Source organism: Lactuca virosa, chromosome 1, assembly GCF_052849685.1.
Source record: "Lactuca virosa cultivar CGN04683 chromosome 1, Lactuca_virosa_CGN04683_v6, whole genome shotgun sequence".
Lineage (NCBI taxonomy): Eukaryota > Viridiplantae > Streptophyta > Magnoliopsida > Asterales > Asteraceae > Lactuca > Lactuca virosa.
Window position 1 is genome coordinate 182,658,677 of NC_136426.1, and position 26,047 is coordinate 182,684,723.

The 26,047-nt window shown below is 39.3% G+C and overlaps 1 protein-coding gene across 1 annotated transcript; it reads right to left on the reverse strand.

Moving 5' to 3' along the window:
• Positions 1-7,837: 7,837 nt before the first annotated feature.
• Positions 7,838-24,124, reverse strand: LOC145125161 (disease resistance protein RUN1-like). The gene is made up of 9 exons (XM_079060656.1): positions 24,043-24,124; positions 22,429-22,893; positions 21,857-22,005; positions 9,841-10,024; positions 9,701-9,731; positions 9,365-9,612; positions 8,704-8,930; positions 7,971-8,607; positions 7,838-7,851 (listed from the first exon to the last, which is right to left on the reverse strand). The coding sequence occupies exons 1-9, from the start codon at positions 24,122-24,124 to the stop codon at positions 7,838-7,840; spliced, it is 2,037 nt and encodes a 678-aa protein (XP_078916782.1).
• Positions 24,125-26,047: the final 1,923 nt, after the last annotated feature.

A 26,047-nucleotide genomic window follows, 5' to 3' on the forward strand; every position in this document is an offset into this window, starting at 1 on the left:
TTGTCACTTACCTTGTCTTGTGATTATGGTTTTGACAAACTCACATGGATAGGAACACATACACCATAAAATCTAAGTGTCATAAGGTTTCTCTCCGATTCATGAAAATGATGGTGAGGAAACGCTTTCACTAAGTAGATTTTAAGTAGATAGCAATTGTGATATTTGCATTCTCAAAGTCGTTAGTGGAGCGCGTGTGGTTAACCGGCACACTAACATAGACTTGTGAGAAATGGCAAAGGTCTAAACAATTAAGACTATGATTACGGCATCCATTTTCATACTTCTAAAAATTGTTTAGACACACATGTGAGCTATCTAAGGAAAGGTGTATGATTTTGATAAAGTTTTATCAAAACATCTCGAATCAGAAATTTGAAATTTAGTAAGAAAGTCAATAAAGTATTGATTTCTAGAAATCCAGCTGATTTCTGAGTACATGTCAAATCTAGTGGGAGCATGAGTGGTATGCTAATAATCATCATGTCAGTGGGAGCATGATAATTATGATAAGTGTTGCAAGTTAGCAATGTTAATTATAGAAAACAAAAGTTTCAATTGGGAAAAGTTATTTTGCTATAATTAAGGGAGAAGAAAGTATACTTCATTTCAATTCTAAAAGCTTAGATTGAGATTTTAATCATCTTTAGTCAAGGATATATATATATATATATATATATATATATATATATATATATATATATATATATATATATATATATATATATATATATATATATATGAATTTTATGTTGGAATAGTTCAACTTAAGGAAATTCTATATATATTGTGTTCTCAAAATTCGATTATGATTACGACATCCCTCTTCATAGTCGAATTATGAAAACATGGCAAATTAAAAATATTGTAGCAAAAGACTGAAAAAGGATCATGTCTTTATGTGAGACATCATGAATCGTGTCCCATATGCTTCGGGTATAGGATCGATTACATGTGCTATAATATTTATCCTTTCTAAATTTTCCAAATGCCCAGGGCATTAAGAGGGGAAAAGGTCTAGAATTGGATATGACTAAGATAATTAAGCAATTGTCGAGGACAATCTAAGGTTTACCAAAGGTTGGTTGCTCATGGGCAGTTGGAAGTATATTGTAAAATTTTGGAAACGACCATATTGACATATTCTGAAAAGAGGCAACTCTTGTTCAAAAGTAATAGTCAAAATGGGAATATGGAAATGTCTCCATAGGTGGAAGTTATTCAATCTGTGTAAGATTAGAAAACTTAATGCAAGAAGGATGTTCAGAGCAATGTACTTTGAATTTGAGACTTCGTTTCCATGGAATTGATCTCCAATGGAATACTCTGTAATGTCTGATGACAAGTCTTTGTGACTTTGTACATAGTCGTTACAAGATGATCAATGCATATAAGTTTAGAATCTAACATATTTCGGTAAATGGCAGGAATTTGGAATTCTTATATTTACCGTAAGGATTTGGGTTTGTGAAATGAGCATCATTGGAATCATGGTCAATTGGTCTATTTCACAAAGTAAGGATCATAGACAAACACAGTGCGCATACTTGGTGTATGGCATAACTATTGTTTAGAAAACATAGTTTACATGATTGGAGCATGGGACAACTATTGATTTAATTCAAGTATTAAGTTGATAAATTCGAAACATTATACAATGAATAATGAGTAATCAATATGGTGTTTAAATAAAAGGTGTTCTATTTACTCTCAAAGGTGCTTGGGGCCATATTGAATTAGTATTATTCTTGTGTTTCACTTTGCATGTTTTGACTTCCCGAATAACTGGATTATTCAAATTCTCCACAGTCGGTCATATGTTGGAAGTAGGTATGAATCAAGACTGTCATGAAGTTGGCTTGTAGATGTCTAAGGTGTTGGACATAGCAAGAGTTGCTACAACATTTATGAGTGCTCATAAGTTCTGAGTATTGGATTAAACCCACACTCATTTGAATCACTTCATGGATTTTATCATGAGTGATCATGAGATGATAATATCTTATATTCTTCAAACCTAGAGATATGATTTGTTGACTATGAGTTGGTTAACATTTATTGCACGAAAACGCTTCAGTAACTTGATGTTATAAAACATGCCTTTGTGTATGATTCAACAAGTAGTAGGACAAGCATATGAGTCGAAGTTTATCCATTCCTTTTACCCTTGGAGGGATAAAAGCGATATATGTGGGTCCCTCGATGATTTAGTGATGACACCCCTAAATGCTTGGCCAAGCCTGGACTGATTTGATTTGTTCAATTAGTCAGTCGTCATAAGTTGGAAATTGGGAAACAACAAACGGACAGAGAGAATGATTATAATCCATGTCTCAGTCCATATGATATCTAGAATGGAGGAATATATGATCCCTTATCTAATGGACACGTCATTTGACTAGGTCAGAGTTCGGCAGCGGCTTTAAGAGCTACGATTGCTAGTCGGGATCTTGGAGTCATGCTTGAATAATAGTCTAAGACTTATCCAAGTGGGAGACTGTTGGATTAGATGTCTAAGCCCATAACTATTATTGGTGTGTATTCGACCCGAGAGTAGCATGGTCCATTTGGGTTGCACTTCACCGGAACAATTTATATGGACAGTCTTTTGAGAATAGTATGTTTATGATTTATATTAATATATTATTAGTTCTAATATATTAATATGGAATCATATTATTTAATTAGTATTGATCAAGAATTAATTTGGTGATCAAAAGGAACTAATTAAATATAGACTCTTATATTTATATAGAGTGGGCCAATGCTTATTCAGAATGGGCTAGGCTTACATGGAAAGTCCATGGATAGTCCATGGAGCTTTAACCCATGGATCTTATGGAAATGAAAGGTCATGGGTATTAGGGTTTACATGAATGTAACCCTAATCCACCACGCTATATAAAGGGGTCCTTGGCACATGAAATGACACTAGTATGTGAGGATACAAGAGTGGGCCAATTTCTAGTGTGCATTCTATTCTCTCAAGTTTTCCATGGTGTTTTTGGTGATTTGTGATTCCATTTTAGGCTTCCACACTATTGGGGCTAAGCTCTTAAAGTTCAAGACTTCAAGCTACATAAAAAGGTATGTTATCTAACTAGGCTTTTGTAGTATAGTTGCTTCATATTATGCTAGTTAGGATAAAACCTTGGAATATTAAATATTTGCATGTATAATAGAGAAAACATAGATCCAAGGTCTATAGGGTTGCATGTACACCATAGGAGTGTTAGAATGCTCAAAACCCATCAGTCCCCATCCCCACTTTTTGTCATACGGGGATCCCCGTCCCCATACCCGGTACCCGGTTTTGCGGGGAATACCCTTCCCCGGTTGGGGCGGGTTAACCGGGTTTCCCAACGGGTCCGGTCATATTGCCATCCCTAGAGGGAATCACTCCCTCCTCCTGGTTTACCGGAAAAAAGGCAATAAATCCACCACCGTTATTATGTGGTTTACCGGAGAAAAAGGCAATAAATCCACCACCGTTATTATGTGGTTTACCCGAAAAAAAACACCATCTCTCCTTTCCAAACTATGCCTCTATCGCTGGAGTCTTACCACGTTCTCATAAACCACCACAGTTCATGGTCTCTGTTGGAATTAGGGTTGAACTCTTAACCAGAGGAAAACATAAACAAAGCTCATCAGAAAATTCTTATAAGTCAACGAAGTCTATGCCGGAAAACAAAACGGATCAGAATACTTATTATTATTATCGAAAATCCTCCAAAACATTCATTCCTCCTCATTTTGGGGATTTCAAGTGAATAACACACAAGTATATACGCATAGTTCCATGCTCCTTTTAACACCACAACCATTGTCGAAAACTAAGCTCCATAAATCAACTTGAAATCCTCCGGTGGCTCTTATAGATCTGGATATGTATCTAACATCGGAGACTCTACAATCAACATCAATCTGAACAATAAATGGCCAAACGCATGACCGTTAACTGATATGCTTATCTTTGTAAGTTCTAGCAACTGCTAGCATTATTCGCCATCTGTAATTCAAAAACCAACTTCTTTTGTGTGTTCGAAAACACCCTTAACTTTTAGGGCAACTGAATGATTTGGGATTGATAATTATCACAGGTTAGCTTCTTAGGGTTCAAAGGATGTATGTCATTGCTATGCTAAGATGTAGGGAAAGGACTATCTTGATTAAAAGAGGGAAAAACGTTTGCTATTTGTATGTGTGCTTGAGAAACTGAATACCACAATCCAAATCGGTTGTTGAGTACAAATTTAGATCGTTTCGAGGTCTTTAGTTTGGGCTATGGATGCTTTTTGTATCATGGATGGATTTAGTTGGTTTTTGGGTGAGTGTTCATAAGTGTGGTATACACACCCACCAATGGGTCCCACAGCCAACTTGAACTTGTGACATTTTTAACTGCATGTGGATGTGTCCAATAACAAGTATACACAACAACTTTTGTCTTCTTTTACAAACAATTGTAATGTATTTTAGTTTGTGTATTTTCCTTATGGTTATTTCTTTATATGTGTATAAAAAACTCCCGGCTCAATGTAGATCCAACCTTTTAGCAACTTCAAATGGCTATTGTTGGCTACTTATCCAAAATGTTGGAGGGCATCTCGGTCATTTTGATTGTTATGAGTTTGACATTGCTAATGGTCCGTGTCATATATGTTAAACCACTTCATAATACTCCCTTGAGAAGTTGGAGTAGCCTTGTTGTTTTGGGTTCATCCAGTTGTATTGCATCGGGTCATGTTTGTTACAAAGTTTTTAGGGCTATTTATTTTGTTTATTATAGCATTATACTTTCAGTTTCTTCCTATTGCAAGTTTGCAACATTGCACTTTGAAAAATTTACCCATTATAGTTATAGTATAATCATCCAAATAAAAAGCAATTTTCAATGTTGTTATTGGAGATAATTTTTATAGTATGACTTCCTAATCAGAAAAGAAAAACTGAAAGTACAATGCTAAAATTAGGTAGATCTTTCAAAGTACAATGCTTTAATAAGAAAATTGGAAGTACAATGTTGTACTAAAAAGAACACAAAGTTAATTAAATGGTCCCCGTGGTTTACAATAGTCACAGATTTAGTCTCTCACTTTTTTCTTTATGTGAATGGCCACTGTTGTTTCATTTTCTTGCATCTTTGATCCTTGACTAATATAAAATTACATTTATACCCTTTTTAATTTCATTTACCTTTTCTCAACTAACTTTAATTTAAGGAAGAAAAAAAAGCAAATAAAACCTCCAAACCCCCACCCCGGCCACCGTCCCCTCTTCTTCATCATTGTTCTTCCTCCACCATCTTTCTCTGTCTTACTGGTTCTCTACCTCTGTTTTCAAGTCATGTGGTTTACAAAGGTTAAGAAAGGAAGCCAAAATGTTGGGTTTGAGGCTTTGGTTTGATTGGGTGTCGACACTTAATGTGGCACTTCATCCATTGGTCCATAGCATGTCTAGATGAATAGATGCAAAATCATAAAAGGAGAAGAGAATCAGAAGTGTAACAGGTTTGCTGTCTTAGGAAAAGAAAAAGTTCTTGGATAAGGATATTGTATTCTGTTTTATAATGAATTTTATACAGAAACCGATTACATGAGATGACATGGATCAAAAAGCAAGTCATGGGTTTGTTCGGTTAAGGTGCTGCTGTGAAAGCATTGGCCACAAAGTACCACAAAAACAACGACCACTGCAATAGTTTTACTTCCAGAAAAGACAACTTATGAAGATTATCTATATCTTTTTCTTATTTTGGTTCTCAATGATGAAAAATAAAAATGTTTTTCTCCAAATAACCAATGAAAAAGATAGAGATTCAAATGAGGTATGTATGTGTAACTAGCAGCAATATATTCAACTATGAGAAGCATGTCGACTCAGCACTAACATTTTAGTCTTTTCTCTCAATCACATGAACCAAATCAACAAAATATATACATTAATAAAAACAACATTACGACTTGCATCATATCCCTTGCATGTGTACTAATTAACTCAAAAACCATTCATATTGTTTTCCCCTGTTTTTGGCTATCAAAGATACAATTATCAAAAAAAAAATTGAAAAATCGTTACTAGAGGTGACAACAAGCAAATCATCTAAATTCTTCTGTAAAAAAAATGATATAACTCATTGAGTTACATGCAATTTAGTTACATCAGCATTTGATTACCCATCTTACTAAATGCATCTATTTTGAATTCTGACAGCCATGTACAGCAGCCTGTCTTTCTCAAAGCATTTTGATGTCAAGGACGAAACCTTGAAGATTCCCCTTTACCCTATGGATAAAGGGAAAGCCAGAAAATTATAAAATCTCACAAAGTATATACGCACAATATAATACAAAACGCTGTGAAAATGAATACACCAATTTTAAAGCATCAGCTACAGAGTCACTAAACGAAACCCTTGACTTGTATAGTATGATTGTTAGCAAGTTGAAAAGGCTTCAAGTTAAAAAAGATAAATATTTAATCTATGTCTAGGCTAAGAGCTCAATGGTAAACAGTGAGAATTGTAATCTAAACAACTAAATATCTTAGCAATTTATCAATATACATGGAGAAGTAGCATAACATGAAACACTGATTGCTCAAAGTCAAATGCAATGTGGTGGATCATTTCCATTTATTAGAGGGAATTCAATGAACTCTGAATGTCAAATAATAGTTTAAGGTTAGATAAAGTTTATTGGAGGAAAACAAACTATGAAGCAAACCCTAGTGAATTTGTGGCAAATAACCAGAGATAGAGGCTGTGGAATGCTGGGTTCCAAAAAATGTGATCAGATTTTGGATTTTCTAACAAAGAAGTTCCACAAACTATGAATGAGAAAGTGCAGATGGGACAAATGTGATGGAGAAATATCAACTAAAGTGGAGATCCGGTCATCATCTCATCAGGACTCTAATAAACAAGCCTACTTCTTCCTTAGGGTCGCTGATCCAAATTCAAAGGATCTAAGTATTTAATTTTTCCAATTCTAATATTTCTATTAACGGACTCAGAAAACATCTTGCAAATGTTGCCTCTAAACATGTAGAGAAATCGATTCAAATTCAAAAAGCGGAGGAAAATGAAATGTAGGTAAATATATTGGTGGAAGTTCAGAATGAGGAGGCCCTTAAGGCAAAGACTAAGACTGTAGTAAAGAAGTATAATAGATGAATTGTATGAGATTTTGAGAGAAGAGAAAACTGAATTGTATGATTAAAATTCTCAACAACAAGACAAGATAAATCGACTCAATAGTGTCAAACATTTGAACCAAAAGACCTTGATTACAACCAAAAGCACCTTGATTACAACCAAAAGCACCAAATTTAGAGCCCTAAATGAAGGGAATTAGGTATCCATAATTCCTGTGCGCCTACTCTAAGATTAAATAGTTGGAAAGAATTAGACAAAAATTTCATGCCCCATCATATCAGCCCCAACTATGTTTTGACGTTATCTGTACAAGCAAGCATCTATTGAAAGGTTATAACTCCTTTTATTTTGTTACATCCTAAAACAATCAAAGATATGATATATAACATACTTGGATGTGTATGCCCTTTGTTCATGTGATGAAAGAAAGGTTTGGTTGTCAAAAAGTATACCTCACGTGCATCACTAGTTATGTCGGGCTTTCTTGGGGATAAAGCTCTAAACCACAATTTCTCTTATTCTGAGAACATATAAAAAGCAATATGTTAATATTCATTCACAAACATCCACTTAGACAAAGCAGTTTTTATTGGGTCTCGATATATTTATGCGATCCAACATATCAAGACATAATGAGTTAACATAGACCCATTCATTTAAAAGTTAGAAGTATAATTTTTATTTTTCATATACTATAAAAAAAAACAAAATCTTATATTAGAGGTCAATAAAATCAATGATAAATGCCAAATGGGTTAGATCATTATACATAAGACACGACAGTAAAATATTTAATAAAAATGACATCTACCTTGATAGTCGGGGCCGCCGGTAACGAATTTACGATGATAGGGAGATAAATGAATCCCATAATCAAAAAACCGTCTGTTGTATAGAATGTATTGTCCTGTTGTAGTTTGAAAAGGAGAGATATCTCCACCAATTATGTGATTCCATGACTTGTAATAACCCAACGCATCTTCTTCTTCATCCTTCTTCTCTCCATCTTCATACACAAGACTCACCCCACACTCCTTTACAAGTTCATTATATGTCTCTGTAACAGTAATAGTAACATGGTCACCCGCCTCCATTTCATTCATCCCAAACATCCAATGACTTAACACCAGACAACTACTACACTTTTCACCTTCAGTAAATCTGTTCCCGTAACGTTCATATATCCAGGTTCGTTTCTTTGTTATATTACTAATTGTCATCATTGGCGTAAGGGGGAACTGGAACAGATCATATGAATACTGAAAGCTCTCATCAGGAAATCGCCATGTGTGTAGATAGCAGAAGTTGAGTCCTGTAATGAGGTTGTTTGGAGATGATGATGATGGGATGGTAAATGATATCGATGGTCCCACGCTTCTATGCCTAAACCAACTCGGCATCTCCTCTGCCACATATATTGTGCTAAATATTCCAAATTCATAAAACATCTGCCAAATACAACCACCTTAATTAACCATCATAAAAATTATATTATACGTATTCACATAAAGACAAACAATTAAGTTAAGTTAATAACACAAAACCTGGATTTCAGATTCGGAAGAATTAGTTCCCGCAGGCCTTTTTTCAAGAAAGTCTAAATTAATCCAGCCCAAGCTGTGTAATACCTTTTCCTCAACACTCGCCATTGCTCGGATTTTGACCATACCTTCAATTTCGTATGACCCGAATGCGCAATCTAACCATGTGTAATCTATCCAGTTTACTGATAACTGGAGTGGGGACATTTCTCGATCAAATACAACTTTTTCTACACAATAGAGATCATAAGAATTAATACGCAACTTCCTTAGTGTATGTGGAGGGTACTCGACTGACTTCAATTTTTTTGCACTTCGCCATACTAAGTATCTCAAGTCTAGGAAGGGTTCTCACACAACTGGGCATGGAATTAATAGGATTTCCATCTAAATATAATGTCTTTAACATGGATAGGCAACTAAAGTCTGTGGGAAAGGATTCATGTGACAAATTATTATTTGCAAGTGACAACTTTACTAAAGACCTCGGTAAAGACATTGCAAAGGACTTCAAATCACGTGCTCTAGCACCCACAAAGGCAGGGAAAGAGGTTCTTCTATTTATGTCAATGTTGTTATACGAACTCATTTCCGGTGAATCCATATCCATATTCTTGATTCGAGGTTCCCCAAAATTACAACCATCTACCAACACTGTTTTAACCTTCTTTAACATGCCTATATTTTTTTGGAAGTTTTTCAAGCTTCTTGCAGTAGCTCAGATCGATGAGGAAAAGTTCAACACATTGCCCAATTGATTCACAAACATCAAGCAAACCAACGCAATTTCTAAGTATCAACCTCTCAAGCGCAGGGAGTTGGTCAAAGTCTCTAACACTATGAAGCTTTTTGCAAAAACTAAAATTAAGAATCTTCAGTGAACCAAACAACCTTTTCTCTTTTAAACACGATCTATTCAACTACATAAATAGAAATTAGTTGGAACAGTATTGAATTTCATCAACTCACATGCAAGAATAATAAAGGAGGATAAGTTTACCGTTTGCCTCTTCGGAGGTCGTTGTCGATTACTATAACAACCAACAAATGATTCAATATTGCTATATGACATGTCAAGAGCGACAAGATTTTGTATAGGTAATTTTTAAGGTATAGACTTTAAATGAAACCCATGCATACACAAGCCTCTTAACTCCCCTGGAAAGTTCTCATAAGACCCATGCATGTGCGCATAATTGAGTTGTAATAGCATAAGACTATCCATGTTACTGAATGCATCCATTTTTAGCTTAAATGATGCTCCTAACTTCTCTTTCTCAATCATTCGCATGTCAAGGGCAAGGCCTAGAAGATTTCCCGTACCCTAAGAAGAAACAGAATGCAAATAAACAAATTAGGCGATACAAAATATTTTGGACATGCACACTACTGAACACATACATGGCTTCTTTACCTTTTTTTGTTTTAAGACTCTTAATAACTCCTTATGACACCATAATCGACTTTGCTTCCATGGATTGTCAAGTGATTCTTGACATACTGTAACATCCCAAGTTCAGAAGCAAGAAGTTGAAGGGTGTTATGTGAAAATTAAGGAAGGAACTCGACGAGTAGGTCTCTTGACTCGTCGAGTCGAATCGAGTGCCGGGCACGTGTTTAAGTGGCCTGACTCGCCGAGTCGGCGGCTGGACTCGATGAGTCAGTGTTGGATGAGGAAAACCCTAATCTTAGGGTTTGCACCCTATTTAAAGGACTTAATGTCCTCCCCTCAGCCCCCTTAGCACCCTTTGAGATCCAGAAACCCTAATTTTGTGTGAGACTTCATTGTTGAGGAGATTGGAGCTTGGAAGAGGAATTTGGTGTAAGGAGCTTGAGGAATTAGAGGCTAGCATCAAGGGGCTTGTGTAGATCTGGGATCTACATCAGTTTGGGAACATCTCAGAGGTAAGAAGCCATTATCTTAAGCTATTTCCTTTTTGATTCATCCTTGGTGGTTGATTTGGAGTTCCTTAGTTTGTTTGGAGATAATATGATGAGATCTTGGTGCATGAGTTAGATCTGGAGTTGAAACTCCAGATCTGAGTTCTATTTGGATCAAACATGCATAAAGCCCTTTTAGTTGCTATGCAAAAACCATTCCCCATGAGTTAAGTTCCTTCCTAGCTTGGTTTTTGGAATTATGGGACATGAAGCACGTAAAGGTGGCAACTTTATGTTGCTAATGCACTCTAGGGATCCAGATCTATTGTTTGGAGCAAAGGAGTAGCTCTGTATCTCTCGAATATGGGAATGCACGTATGAACTCGGCGAGTCTGGGAGATGACTCGGCGAGTTGGGTCAGGGTTTCAGGCATTGAGTCGCGTAGTGACTCGGCGAGTCGCATGGGTGACTTGGCGAGTCATATGATGATGAGCATTGGACTTGACTAGTTGGAAGAACAACTCAGCGAGTCTGATGAAGGTTGCCGTGGGCTCGGCGAGTTTGTTCTTGGACTCGGCGAGTCAAGACGCAGAACTCCCCAACCTCTTATGGTTAGACTCAGAGCAGTGAGTTGAGTGGTGACTCAATGAGTTGGTCAGGTTAAGACTCGGAGATTGTGGAACTCGACGAGTCATGGGGTGACTCGATGAGTTGAGTCGTGTTATGAGAGTTTTCTGAGTTTAGGAACTCGGCGAGTCAATGGGTTGACTCGGCGAGTAGGGTCAATCAGGAAGGTGGACTTTGACCAGTTTGACCTTCAGGGGTATTATGGTAATTTTTGGATATTTATGTCCTTGGATTATGTCCTTGGATCATTGATGATGATAGGTGTTGAAGTTGGAGGCAGTGCTTCGGGTTTGTGCTTTCGTGATTTGGATCGGCAGTTGCAAGCTGAGTTATCCTCACTATATCAACAGAGTCTAAGGCACCAAGTCCGACCCTTTATCAGATGGGAATCCGGGTATTTGTTTGATATGTATTGATTTGCTATGTCTGCATCCTGGTAATTAGGATGGTATTATGTTAGTGACGTGGTTGAGGTCGGTATCCTGGTATATAGGGTAATGCTATGTTAGTGACCGGTTAGGTCGGTATCCTGGTTAGGATGTTGTTATGCGGTTTGATCTGATAGATCGGTTTGTCTGGAGATTATTATGTGATTGACTGTTTTATGTGCACATGGTTGTTGACTGAGGTTGAGTTGAGGCGGGTCCTGCTTTGTGCTGTAGGCCAACATACCCAGGGCGGAACGGATAGACCGTAGGCCCAGCGAGCGGTCCGAATAGGCTGAAGGCCCCGGGAGGGCGGTCCAGACGTGCCAAGGCTCGAGGAGTGGACCAGACCGACTGAAGGCCCGGTGCGGGCGGACCAGTCATACTGTAGACTCAGAGAGTGGACCAGGTGGACTGAAGGCCCGGTGCGGGCGGACCAGTCACACTGTAGACTCGATATGCATGGTTATTCTGTATTATGATATGATTTGATATGTGTATGGATATGTGGTTGGTATTTAGGGGGTAACTCACTAAGCTTTCGGGCTTACAGTTTCAGTGTATTGTTTCAGGTACTTCAGGAGATCGTGGCAAGGCGAAGGCGTGATCGTACCGCTCCTCATTTTTATGCTGATATTTCTGGGATACTCTGATAATAAAGTAATTAAAAACCTTTTTGTAATAATTAATGGATTTGGGTTGTTTTTGAAAAGTTTAAATTGGTTGGAAAATTATGGTTGTTACAAGTTGGTATCAGAGCCTTGGTTTGAGTGAATTGGAGGAACATTTGTGTGAATCCAGTCTCAAATCAAGGAGGGATTTTCAAAATGATTTTCAAAAGGTTTTCGAAATAAGTAAAGGAGGATGCAGAGGGTACGATCAGCCAGAGCCAGTAAGTAGACCCCAAAATACCATACAAGTTATTTTGATTATGTGATTTGTTAGAACAGCATGCTAGTACTAGGCTAGGGATCTTCAGGAATTGCATGATAGAATTGCCTGATTATGTGATGCCTACTAGCCAAGGGTTTTCCTTATATGAGATATTCAGCTTTTCCTATAGGAGTGAGGATTGAGCGCTCGCCGTGTGTGTGTATATGGTTAGAGTGTTGTGGTGATACTTGAGACAAATATGGGTAGGTGTGGAAGGTTGTATGGGCCCGTACTACTGAAAGCATAGGACCTATACTCGTATCAAGGAAGTCACAACTCTCTAGGGTGTCGGTTATGAGATAGTTCCCCGGGCGGTTATGTGATGTGTTTAAGGGTCTTGTTGGTGTTTTCCAGTATGGCGATTACGAGACGTATCGGGGCAGGATCCGGTTCGGGATCGGGATCAGGAGAGGGTGGTCAGGATGGACCAGTACCACCCGAGGTCATTGGTCAGATGAGTACGGATGAGTTGGATGCCAGGATTCGTGAGATCCTGCATGATAAGGTTGCTGCCATGTTCAGGGCTGAGTTGACAGAGATGTTTGGGTCGATCAAGACCGCCATGGTTGAGTACTTTGATGAGCGCTATGCAGCTCTTGCGGAGACGGCTGCCGCGGCAGCTACAGCGGCTGTAGCAGCGGCGGGGGGAGGAACCGGTTGAGGTTTTCAGTATCGGGACTTCGATAATACGAAGCCCCCTTACCTTTGATGGAGTTCAGGATCCTATCATTGCTATAAGATGGTTGTCAGACGTGGAGGGTTGTTTCTTCACGTGTTCATGCCCTGCGGATCATAGGGTGAGGTGTGCTCTGAACCTTTTGAGGCTCGGAGCGAAGGATTGGTGGAGGTTGACTACGGGATCTTATTCCGATGTGCATCGGGCTGCGGTTATGTGGGATCATTTCCAGGAAATGTTCAGTACTCGTTATGTTCCGCGAGTTGAGAGAGAGAGAGAGAGAGGTTGGATCAGGAGTTTTTGGAGCTAAGGCAGGATTGAGAGTCGGTGACGGAGATCACCAGGATGTTCTCTGAGAGGGCGATGTTTTGCCGGAGTTTGCTTCAGAGCAGGCTCAGATGTTCCAATATTTGAGTATGATCAAGAGGGATATCCGGTAGTTTGTGTCCACACAGAGATGTGATACCTTGTTGGAGTTGCAGGAGGCTGCCAGGCGGCGCGAGTTGGAGATTGAGTTGCAGTTGCGAGAGCAGAGGCAGGCCCCGGTGCAGTCGCAACCGGCGCCGAAACGGTCCAAAACCGTTGACTCTAGGGTTGGAGGTTAGAGCAGCCACACTTGTAAGAAGTGTGGGAAGGGTCATTCCGGAGTTTGCCGATCCAGTGGTGTGTGTCACAAGTGCGGGAGAGAGGGGCATTATGAGAGGGATTGCCGTCAGTCGGCCACGGTGCAGGATATGAGGATTTGTTATCATTGCCATCAGGTTGGGCACTTGAGGGCCAACTGTCCACAGCTTGTTGCAAGACCGGTGCTGGCTCCAGCACCGGCCACTTTGAGGATTACTGGCGGGGGTCAGGGTGGAGCGGAGCCTCCGAGGGCTCAGGGACGCGCTTTCCAGCTTATAGCAGAGGAGGTCAGGGCAGAGCCAGATGTAGTTGTGGGTATGTTTCCATCTTGTTATCTTGTTATTTGTGTGGTATTGTAAATCTATCTGCCTTTTTCCGCATGAGGATTCAGGAGGATTCATGGTCGGAAGATAAGATATAAGATCTCGCTGCTAGGAATAGCAACTGCGATGTGAGAAGTGTTCAGTTGAGATTCGAACTTCCTTTGAGTTCGGGATGTTCGATGTCAGGGCAGTGTTCTGTGGTGGTTGCTCACTCCATAGGGAATCAACTCATGGAGAAGGGGTCGATACCAGATGGGGTCGGTCGATTCATGCCGGTTTTGCCATTGGTAATTAGTAGTTGGTGCACTAAGTGGGGAGAATTGGAAAATTATCAGGTGAAACAGCAAGCATCCAAGGATGGTTAGCTGTTGGATTCAGCGAGTGTCATTAGCCGAGAGTGTGGTATGGTTAGAGCTGGGATAGACACATGGGGCAGGGAACAGACCATGGTTTCATGTATGGTAGTCGATCGGTGTGAGGCCTGGGATTAGGCCGGGGTAAATTGTTTTTTTTATAGAACGAATCTGGAGTTCGGAACCCCAAGAGGGCTAGAACAGACTGCATGGGAGAGATTCCCAGAAAGAATGGTTCAGGGAGATGTGCAACAGTTTTTGGGTGGTCCGGATAGACTGAAGGCCGGTGGGCATACCAGTCAGGCCGAAGGCTCGGAGAACGGTCCAGATAGGTTGAAGGCCCGGGAGGGTGGTCCAGACATGCTGAAGGTTCTGAGAGTGGTCCAGATAGGCTGAAGGCCTGATGAGGCAGTCCAGTCATGCTGAAGACTCTGTATGTGTTAGTAGACCTGTATGCGGAGAATGAGTGAGTGTGTCGCCGTGAAATAGCAATTGATAAGGTTTGGCCCCAAGTATTGATCATGATGATGGAGTTAGCTAAAGGCCGTGTATGGGCTTTGTTAGCTGTGTGATCAGATTCGGAGTATATGGGAGTTAGGGATTAGCAGTTGCTCTGCATTGGGTGGTGTAAAGTGGAGTTTTAGCACCATGACACTTCTGATGTGGTAAAGGTCGTTGAGTAGACTTCCTTGAAGAATGGAAAGGAAAGGTATGTTGCTCCGGGGAAGGAGTGTTGGTCATCTGAAGGGAAAGCAGTAGTGTAAATGGATGATGGGAAGTATTTCAGTTATTGATAATGAGCACTGAGATGGTACCAGTAGTATGGAAGCACATCCGAGTTGGTTGTTCGTTGAGGTTGTAGAACAGTTAGCGCTGATGTCGAATCAGAGGAGTTCGGAAGTGATGCAAGGGTTGATCCTTGGCATCCAAGTATGGATGTAGTCATGAGTTTTGTATACGGTGGGGTTCCATCTAAGGGATATCTGAACCCATCGGTGGTGTGCCTGGTATTCCAGCCCGAGGCTGATTGGGCCAGGTACGGTGTGGATGTGCCTATAGACGGGTGTCCATGGGAGTTGCTCAGAAGCTGAAGGATGCATTATCTTGTCAGCGCGGAAGGGGATTGGGTTCGGGAAGGGAACGGAAGGAGTTCCCAGCAGGGTGATTTGATAGAAGTACTGCCAGTTTGGGCAAGGGATAGCAGGATTGTACTGGGGCAAGACCCGGTGGTTTGTATGGTATCCAGTTTCGCAAGCGGCAAATGAATATGTAATTCGGAAATATGGTAGCATCATCGAGTGGTACTTATTTGAGGAGTATTGTCAAAGGATAAAAGAAATCGGTGGCCGACTTGAATCAGCTGTCAGGACTCTGCAGGAGAAGAGTGGGATCTTATAGGGGTGGATAGTAGTATTTGGAGGAACCTGGGTCGGTTCGAGATCAGAAGCCGTATTGTAGGAGTATTGTCCGAAATTGTATGTTGCGGCAGGCTTCGAGGACGAAGCCTAATCTAAGTGGGGGAGAATTGTAACATCCCAAGTTTAGAAGCAAGAAGTTGAACGGTGTTATGTGAAAATTAAGGAAGGAACTCGACGAGTAGGTCTCTTGACTCGTCGAGTCGAAGCAAGTGTCGGGCACGTTTTTAAGTGGTCTGACTCGCCGAGTCGGCGGCTGGACTCGATGAGTTAGTGCTGGATGAGGAAAACCCTAATCTTAGGGTTTGCACCCTATTTAAAGGACTTAATGTCCTCCCCTCAGCCCCCTTAGCACCCTTTGAGATCCATAAACCCTAATTTCGTGTGAGACTTCATTGTTGAGGAGATTGGAGCTTGGAAGAGGAATTTGGTGTAAGGAGCTTGAGGAATTAGAGGCTAGCATCAAGGGGCTTGTGTATGTCACACCCCAAAACCAAAAACGGCGGAAACGTTCTGGGGTGGAGGACGTCATGTACAGTATCACAACAATGCATAATAGTAAAGACAAGCAACAACATCCATTGCATTAATATAATAATTGTAATACAAGCGTGTTCTGTATAGTTTGTAAGACACCAAAAGCATAATCAAAATAAAAGATGAGTCTTGTATGTGCTCCATCTTCTCAAAAGCTTCATCTGTGCCTGTCTACTGATGACCTGAGAATACAAGTTATTTTGAAAGAGTTTATCAGCATAAAGCTGGTGAGTTCATAAGTATTTAGTGTCATTGCTTGTATAAAAATGTTTGTAATAATGTAATGTAGTAACTGATTTCAAATGGTTGTAAATAGTATGCTCCCTAGAAAACCCTATATTTTTTAGTAAAAAGTAGTCTTTTACCAAGACCCGATTGTTTGTATGTTTGTTCTTTCGTAAACATAAGGTTTTTTCCCCAGTGAAAGCTATTAGTATGAAAGTATAGTTTACTTAAACGAGTATGTGACAAAATCACAAAGTAGTGAAATACAGACTCCATGTGGTACTTAATGTATAGTACGCCTCGGAGAGTCTAAAGTAGAAATATGTAGACTCCAGGTGGTATTAAATGAACAATACGCCTCGAAAAGTCTATTTTGCCCTTAATTCTTAATTAGTTAATTAAAGGTTTGAATGTGAACTCGTATGTAACCTTGCTGATCGATGGCTGAATATCTGATGACCCTCCAGGTCATATGTAGTGAGGTAACATTCTGTTACCCCTTGGCCTTTCGGCTCGGACTGTAACTAGCAGTCGGGACGTGGGAGTGTCTGTCCTGTATAGATCTATACACACAATGCCCGCTCTCCCTCCAGGAGACTCTGGTTACAAAGTGATAGCACAATAAAGTGTCGTATCGAGAAGTAGTATGTCACATTCTATTTATAGTATTCAAATGTTTATGTAGTATGTCATAGAGTAGTAATGTTTTCTCTGTATAGTGTATATTATGTTCTCAAGTATAGTGTATAACATGTATTGACTCACAAATGTACTGACCCTTGTATAGGTCGTTGTAATAGTAGTAGTGAGTAGTAATCCCTTAACTATACCTATTATAGTTAAATAGTAAGGTTGGTTGCATGCCTTTGTTACACAAAGGTACTGAACTGAAGTGAAAGCTTTTATATCCAACACACACACACACACACACATATATATATATATATATATATATATATGATATATAACTAAGAATTCAATGACATTCGGACAAATAACAGGATACCCTAAGTCCACAACCAAACAAGGAACAGGAAATAAGGTGAGCTATCAGTCCTAAGTCCTTCAAGTCTTACTTATATAAATAGATTAGTGTGGATATGAGATTGAAAATAATGAAAGTTTAAAAGAGTTTAAAAGCAGTTTTAACATTTAAAGAGTTAACTAAAAGGTTTGTAACACTTGAATATCCATAAGTTTGATAGCAATTTGAAAGCAGTAGTAAATTTTTCTGTTTGTTCTAGTTATTAATCACATGTGATTAAAGCAATAACTAGAAATGTTCAACTTGTATTCCCCCCCATAAAAGCATTTAAAATCATTTAAAAGGTTAATTAAGGGGTATGAACTCACCTGCAGTGAGTGGTTTGGATGGAAGTGCTGGATAGGATGCTAAGTGTCAAGTGAGGACTTGAACACACACACGAATCCTATTTAACATGCAATGATACATATATGTATCTAATTAGTCATTTTAATAACTAATTTATCAAGTAAGGACACCCTAATACATGGATAATACTTTGATTTAAGTGTTAGGAGTACATAAGGGTTGTATCTAAGGAGAGTATGGCCTCACATTGGAGTTTACTTCTCATTTGGTAACCCTACATGTGTTTACGGTTTTTGGTCATTTCCCCCATGAGTTTACGGCCGTAAACTCATGGTAAATGGTACCATTGTGTGCTTTAAGGTCTTATACCCCTCAAGGAAGTGTTCTAGGTTTGTATCAAAGGCTTAGGAAGGGACTAGGGCTCAAAATGGCCCTTCATGGGAGTTTACGGTTCTTAGACCACTCCTTGGAGTTTACGGTCGTAAACCCTTGAGTTTATGGTCGTAAAACCATGAGTTTACGGCCGTAAACTCATGGTCACTCCTACCATTTCGTGTTTTGGGGTTTCTAGCTCATGCATGCAAGGTTCTAGTCCAATATCCAAGCCCTAGAAGGTGTTGGGGGCACTTAAACACCACTTGATGGTGTTTACGGTTCAAGGAGATCCCTTGACCGTAAACCCAAGTGTTCTTGGGTGTTCTTGATGTTTTCAAATGGTTTAGCAAGTATAGTAAGCAAACAACTAGATCGGAAGAGTGTACTTACTTATAGGAAGCTTGTAAGAGTGTTTAGGGCCCAAGAAAACTAGTATGTGTTCTTGGTGTTCTTGGTTTTTTGGAGAACACTTGAAGATCTAAGTAGAAATGAAGAATCCATGGATTAAATGATGTATAAACACTAGATAAGGTGTTATAACAACAAAACAAGTGAAGGAACACTTACATTTTTGGAAGATTTGGAAGATGATCCTATGATAGTCGAGAGAAAAAGTTGGGTGTTCTTGAGCTAGGAAGTGAGAAATGGGGGAATGAAGAGTAAACTCATGCTATATGCATGAGTTCTTGGTCAAAGAGGAGTTTACGGCCCAAACTCCTCATGTTTGGCCGTAAACACCTAGTTAAGGTGTTGTTTGTTTAATTGTTACACAATACTCCTAAAAGACACTTCCTTTTATTTGTTCGTTTGACGAATTTTAATTAAAAAGACCCAAACGGACTGTAAACCGGCTAAAAATGTACTGAAATGAATTTGACTACTATTTGTAGTGCTTGACTGTAGAGTTTATACAAATAAGAATTTCGGGTTGTCACATCATCCCCCCGTTAGAGGGAATTTCGTCCCGAAATTAGAGTTCGAGTAACTAAGTTATTACAAATAACTAAGTAAAAAGATGAGGATATTTAAGTTTCATTGATCCTCGCGCTCCCATGTGAATTCCGGTACTCGCTTGGCATTCCAGCGAACCTTCACGATTGGGATGTGGCTTTGTTTCGTTCGTTTGACATCTCGGTCCATGATCTCTACAGGTTCTTCCACGAAGTTGAGGCTCTCGTTGATATCGATCTCGTCGAGTGGAATTACAAGAGTCTCATTGGATAGGCACTTTTTCAAGTTCAAGACGTGGAAGGTAGGATGTACGTTACTAAGCTCGCGGGGTAAGTTGAGTTTGTAAGCTACGGGGCCGATTCTAGCGAGAATCTCGAAAGGCCCTATGTATCTTGGATTTAGCTTTCCACGCTTTCCGAAGCGTATCAAGCCCTTCTAGGGTGAGACTTTCAAAAGGACTCGGTCTCCCACCTGGAACTCCAAAGGTTTCCTCCGTTTGTCTGTGTAGCTTTTCTGTCGGTCTCTAGAGGCTTTCAATCGTTCACGAATCTGAACGATCTTCTCTGTCGTTTCCCGAATGATCTCCGAACCTGTGAGAGTGCTGTCAGGAACTCGTCCTTTATGTAACTGAGTGTCACCCACCTCAGCCCAGCACAGAGGGGATCTGCACTTCCGGCCGTAGAGGGCTTCAAATGGAGCAGCCTTGATGCTTGTGTGATAACTGTTGTTGTAAGAGAACTCGACGAGGGGTAAGTGAGTATCCCACGCCTTCCCAAAGTCGATCACACAGGCTCGCAACATATCTTCTAAGGTTTGGATAGTCCTCTCACTTTTTCCGTCGGTCTGTGGATGGTAGGCTGTACTCATGTCCAGCCTCGTCCCTAGGGAGCTTTGTAATGACTGCCAGAATCTCGAAGTGAATCTACTATCTCTGTCCGAGATAATGGATATGGGAACACCGTGCAGTCGGACAATCTCCCGTATGTATGTTCGTGTGAGTTTTTCCATATTGTCAGTTTCTTTTATAGGCAGGAAGTGTGCGGACTTGGTCAATCTGTCGACGATGACCCAAATGGTATCAAGTCCACCCGTTGTCTTGGGCAACTTGGTTATGAAGTCCATAGTGATCCGCTCCCACTTCCATTCAGGTATCTCCGGTTGGTGGAGTAGGCCTGATGGTTTCTGGTATTCGACCTTGACCTTGGCGCAAGTAAGGCATTTACTTACCAAGGTAGCGATCTCCGCTTTCATGTTAGGCCACCAGTATAGCTTTTTAAGATCCATATACATCTTATCTGAACCTGGGTGTACGGAATATCGAGTGTTGTGCGCTTCCTTCATGACCAAGTCTCTGAAGCCACCGAGTCGCGGTGTCTAGATCCGGTCCATGAGATATAAGGCTCCGTCACCCTTGACTTCCAAGTTCTTATCCATTCCACGCAGGGATTCTCCCGCCACATTTTCAGGTTTCAAGGCTTCGAGCTGAGCCTCCTTAATTTGTGCGGATAGATGCGAATGGATAGTCATTGTTAAGGATTTGACTTTTCGACCAGAATATTCTTTCCGACTTAGGGCTTCTGCTACTACGTTGGCTTTACCCGGATGATAACGAATTTTGCATTCGTAGTCATTGAGTAGTTCGACCCACCGTCGTTGTCTCATATTCATCTCCTTCTGGTTGAATATGTGTTGTAGGCTTTTGTGGTCTGTGAAGATAGTCCTCTTTGTACAATACAGATAGTGTCTCCAGATCTTTAGGGAGAACACAACTGCTCCTAATTCGAGATCGTGTGTGGTGTAATTGACCTCATGTGTCTTCAGCTGTCTTGAGGCATAGGCTATGACCTTTCCTCATTGCATCAGAACACAATCGAGCCCTTGATTTGACGCATCAAAATAGACTGTTTTATGTGCCATGCTTGTTGACTGAGGTTGGATTGAGGTGGGTCCTGCTTTGTGCTGTAGGCCAACATACCCTGGGCGGACCGGATAGACCGTAGGCCCAGCGAGCGGTCCGGATAGGCTGAAGGCCCCGGGAGGGCGGTACAGACGTGCCGAGGCTCGAGGAGTGGACCAGACCGACTGAAGGCCCGGTGCAGGCGGACCAGTCATACTGTAGACTCAGAGAGTGGACCAGGTGGACTGAAGGTCCGATGCGGGCGGACCAGTCACACTGTAGACTCGATATGTATGGTTGTTCTGTATTATGATATGATTTGATATGTGTATGGATATGTGGTTGGTATTTTGGGGGTAACTCACTAAGCTTTCGGGCTTACAGTTTCAGTGTATTGTTTCAGGTACTTCAGGAGATCGTGGCAAGGCGAAGGTGTGACCGTACCGCTCCTTATTTTTATGCTGATGTTTCTAGGATACTCTGATAATAAACTAATTGAAAACCTTTTTGTAATAATTAATGGATTTGGGTTGTTTTTGAAAAGTTTAAATTGGTTGGAAAATTATGGTTGTTACACATACTTCAAATCTTCCCATCTCTTGAACCAACTGGTGCATCTTCAATACATTATTCCATCCAATACTAAGAAGACATCTGTCAATGAGATTTGTGATTCCGGATCTTGTGTTTATATCACATGCCTCTAATATTGTTTCACAAACATCTTTATCTATTCCAACAAAGAAACAAACTATATGTTTAAACAAGTCCTTATCGTTTTTGGATGGCAAAGAGTCGAAGCTCATTTTTATGACATTATTTACGGGGGAACTAATTTCTTTCTTTACCCCTTCCATGAACCCTTCCCAATACGCCACATTCTGATTATGCAGAGACTTGCATAAAACTTCAAGAGCCAATGGATGTCCTTGACAATAATTTACAAGCTTATCTAATACCTCTTCATAACTTGCCTTGGGATGGTTACACATGAATGCATGGGAACACAAAAGTTGTCATGATTTAGTCTCAAGTAAACCTTCAAGGTAGTGTTCTACATGCTTGGGATTAATGTTTGTTTTGAATAGTGCACAACTCTCTGTCAACCATCTGTCCTTTGTTGTTATTATAACTTTGCTTCCGGGATGAAAACCTTTGCTTCCAAGTAATGCATCCAACTGATCAAGGCTACTGATATCATCAAGGACTAGAAACACCCTTTTATGAGCTACCGCATTCTCTATTTTTGAGGTGTATATTGAAGCATGATGAACTTTAATTGAACTTTTTTTTGAAATGTCATTGCAGAGTTGTTTTTGTAAATCAAGAATCCCATTAACATTTCCATCACATATCCTACGAATATCTTCAATACAACTACTTTTGTGGAATTCTTGACAATATAACCCATAGACATGTTTGGCTAAAGATGTCTTCCCGATCCCACCTATACCCAAAATAGTGAGTATGTCTGCCGTATGTGAGGATCCATCTTTCAACCATAAAGTTACAAAGTCAACATCATAGTCCATCCCAATGAGTTGTTGTCGAACACTCCTTAAGGGTACATGTAATCTACGACGGACGTCCTTCACAATTTCTTCAATGAACTCCGTCTCTGACCGGAAACATGATTTAATAAGAACTTTAATGCACAATCGTACAAACTAACAAACCAGATTTGGATATTTAATTTATCCAAAGATCCAAATCAAAGTTATATCATAGTTATTAGTTTTAATAAGTTCTTCACATCAAAACGACATTGTGTTTGACTTAACCATATAAGTATCTAATATGTAAGTTAATAAATATATGTATAATAAGACCAAAGCTACCGGTTTAATACAAGATTTCACTAATGGGCCATCTAACTTGATAAGGATCCTAACCCAATACATAAGTGCAAGCCTTTGATAGTCTATAGAAGGAAAAGATACGTCTAGGTGAAGAATGGAGAAGGTCATTAAGCTTGAAGAAATAGAGTGAAGGAGAATATTATTTAGTGAAAAGATTTTGCATGATGTCACCTGTATAGAATTTTCCTTGGAGCATTATTGTCCATCGACTTGAAGCTTGGGCAGGAGGAATTCACACACTGAATTTCCTTTCTGATTGTTTTGAATCATTTTCTTTCATTTTCTTTTAGTTAATACAGAGATATCTCTCTTTCAAATTTATTTACTGTTAAATTTTTTTAAGTTAAGAACTTCAAATATCAAGCTCTACCATAACTTCACTATGTTTCTACAAGACCATCAAACTTAGCTATGAATGTGGTGGTCTGAAAAAGTAGTGTCTGTTAGAGGATAACTATTACTACTTACAGGTAAGAGAAGTTATTTATCATAAAACACACTATGTTTCAAGGTGGTATTGTATACTTAGTCGTAGACACATAACAGACCATTCAAAATTTGGTTTTTAGTAGAAGCATATAAAAATAGATGAAATGTTTCATCTAAATGGACTAACCAATGATAAAATACTAAATGCGTAACAAGTGTGAAAACACTATCATAACGGTTAATCTATCTTATATAGATCGAATTATGGGATCACATAACAGGATACTTAGATTCACTTTGTGTATCTCCACTATCCTAATGCATGAAATATATTCCAATTTGATGATACTATAAAAGACTTATTGAAATGCATAGGTAGAAGATGGTATTGACATTTCATGTGTTTAGTCAAAAAGGTGTTCGGAAATATCGGTAAGAAAGTTGTTACCTTCCATTTACGTCGTTTCCTTTTAAATTACCAACTTCTACAAGCGCCTTATTCCATCGATCCATCTTTTGAGCCCATTGACTTCTTTTAACTGCAAATATCTCTGCCTCCATCGCTTGTTTATGCCTAGTCATTGCATCTCCAAAGCTACTTTGTTGCTTCCTGACATGGGTGGGCTCCACATGATAAAATATGGGGATGACAATATGGTTGGATGTCATACGCTGCTCAAGGATCAACACCAATTCATCCAGACACCATGTTGAAGAAGCGTAGTTCTTAGACAACACAATAATAGAAGCCCGGGATGCCTTAATTGCACTCTCTAATTCCGGTTTCAAATCTTCCCCGGTTTCTATCTCTTCATCATCCAAGAATGTAGTGATATTGACATCAATGAGGGCCTTATGAAGGTGATCAATGAAGCTATGACGAGTGTCAAAACCTCTAAAACTTAGAAATACATCATATTTATGAGCATGAGTTGATGAACTATGACCACAAGTTGATGGATTATGGCCTTGAGTTGATGAAGAAGATGAAGATCCTTCTGGAAGTTCAGAAAAAACAACCATTATGAGTTGATGAATTTTCACCGGCTTTCCTCACTTGTGCTTCGATGTCAGGATCCCGTACATAATGTCTCTACATGAAATCCAAATAATCAGTAGTTACAATATGAATCTTAAGTCTCTTCAAACAATTGAAACCTCAATAACAGTAATACCTTTTGAAATATAAAATATAAAACTTTTAAGGGATTAAAATACATTACATATGGACCTCAAAACTTTGCCATGTGAACTAAGATACCTCAAAAAAACGTTAAAATTCAATATATAAACTTTAACTGTGTTAATATGCCAATATTATCCCCAAACTTCAGGATTCGAGTTGATTTTGAGGCTATATAGTGCATAATGTGTATATGTGTGTGTTTGAACCTTGCTTTTAATTTTTGTGCTCAGAGGCCATTTTAAACTTGGTGTTCTGTGTACAAGGGACATATGGGAATTAAGCTTAGGCATCTAAACACTGTAAAAGGAACACAGCAAAAGCAGAAACACGTTGATTCATCTCTGCTCTGCAACAGCAATCTCATGGTAGTAGTACTTATGTGACAAGTTTTTAGATCCTCTAACCAACAAATATATAGCTAAGTATGATATAGAATAACCATTACATTCCCGTGAGAATTATTTAAAAAGCGGTTACTTGGATAATATTGTCTAAATGAAAAGTTCACTTAGATAATCTTTAAACAAATCAACACCAAATACCATTCTAGATACCACTACAAGATCCACTATTGCATAGTATGAAAGAAATTGCAAAAGATAAAGGCAATTTCAAGCTTGAAGTAGATATCAACAAACAATGAAAACATCTAGAAAACAAAAGACATAACAACTTTCTTGGCATGGTTGTTTATGGATCTCCAAATTTAGCAACAAAAGTGTTCTCAGATTTAAATTTCTGTATCACTAGATATAGTGTCAGCATACGTCTAAAGGATTTCAATTAACATTCACGGGCATATTTGATATGTATTTAAAACCAATAAGTCATGGGCTTTCTAAGGGTTCAATTTCAAACTCTGTACTAGATGTAGCTTGCTGATTGGCAAGTATTAGACAAATATAGTTCTTGTACCATTCTGTATTTGTCCATTAGTTAGAGGGGTGTTCATGCAAGTTATTTATTAGTTAGAGGGGTGTTCATGTAAGTTATTTACCTATATATATCATTGTAACTCTGTGTATCCACAACAGAGAGTTTTTCATTAACTTTCACATGGTATCAAGCCTTGTAACTCCCAACCTTCTTTTTCCCTCCCTCTAAAACCGTCCCTCCCTTCTTCTTCCTCTCCCACCCATCAACTTTCCTCACCCTTTAGCTTCCTCATCATGTCTAACTCCCATGCTTCCTCTCTCTCTATGAACACCATCTTGCATCTCATCACCATTTGCCTTTCTTCATCTAATTATCTTCTGTGGAAGAATCAAATGATCCCTCTTTTACAATACCAACAACTT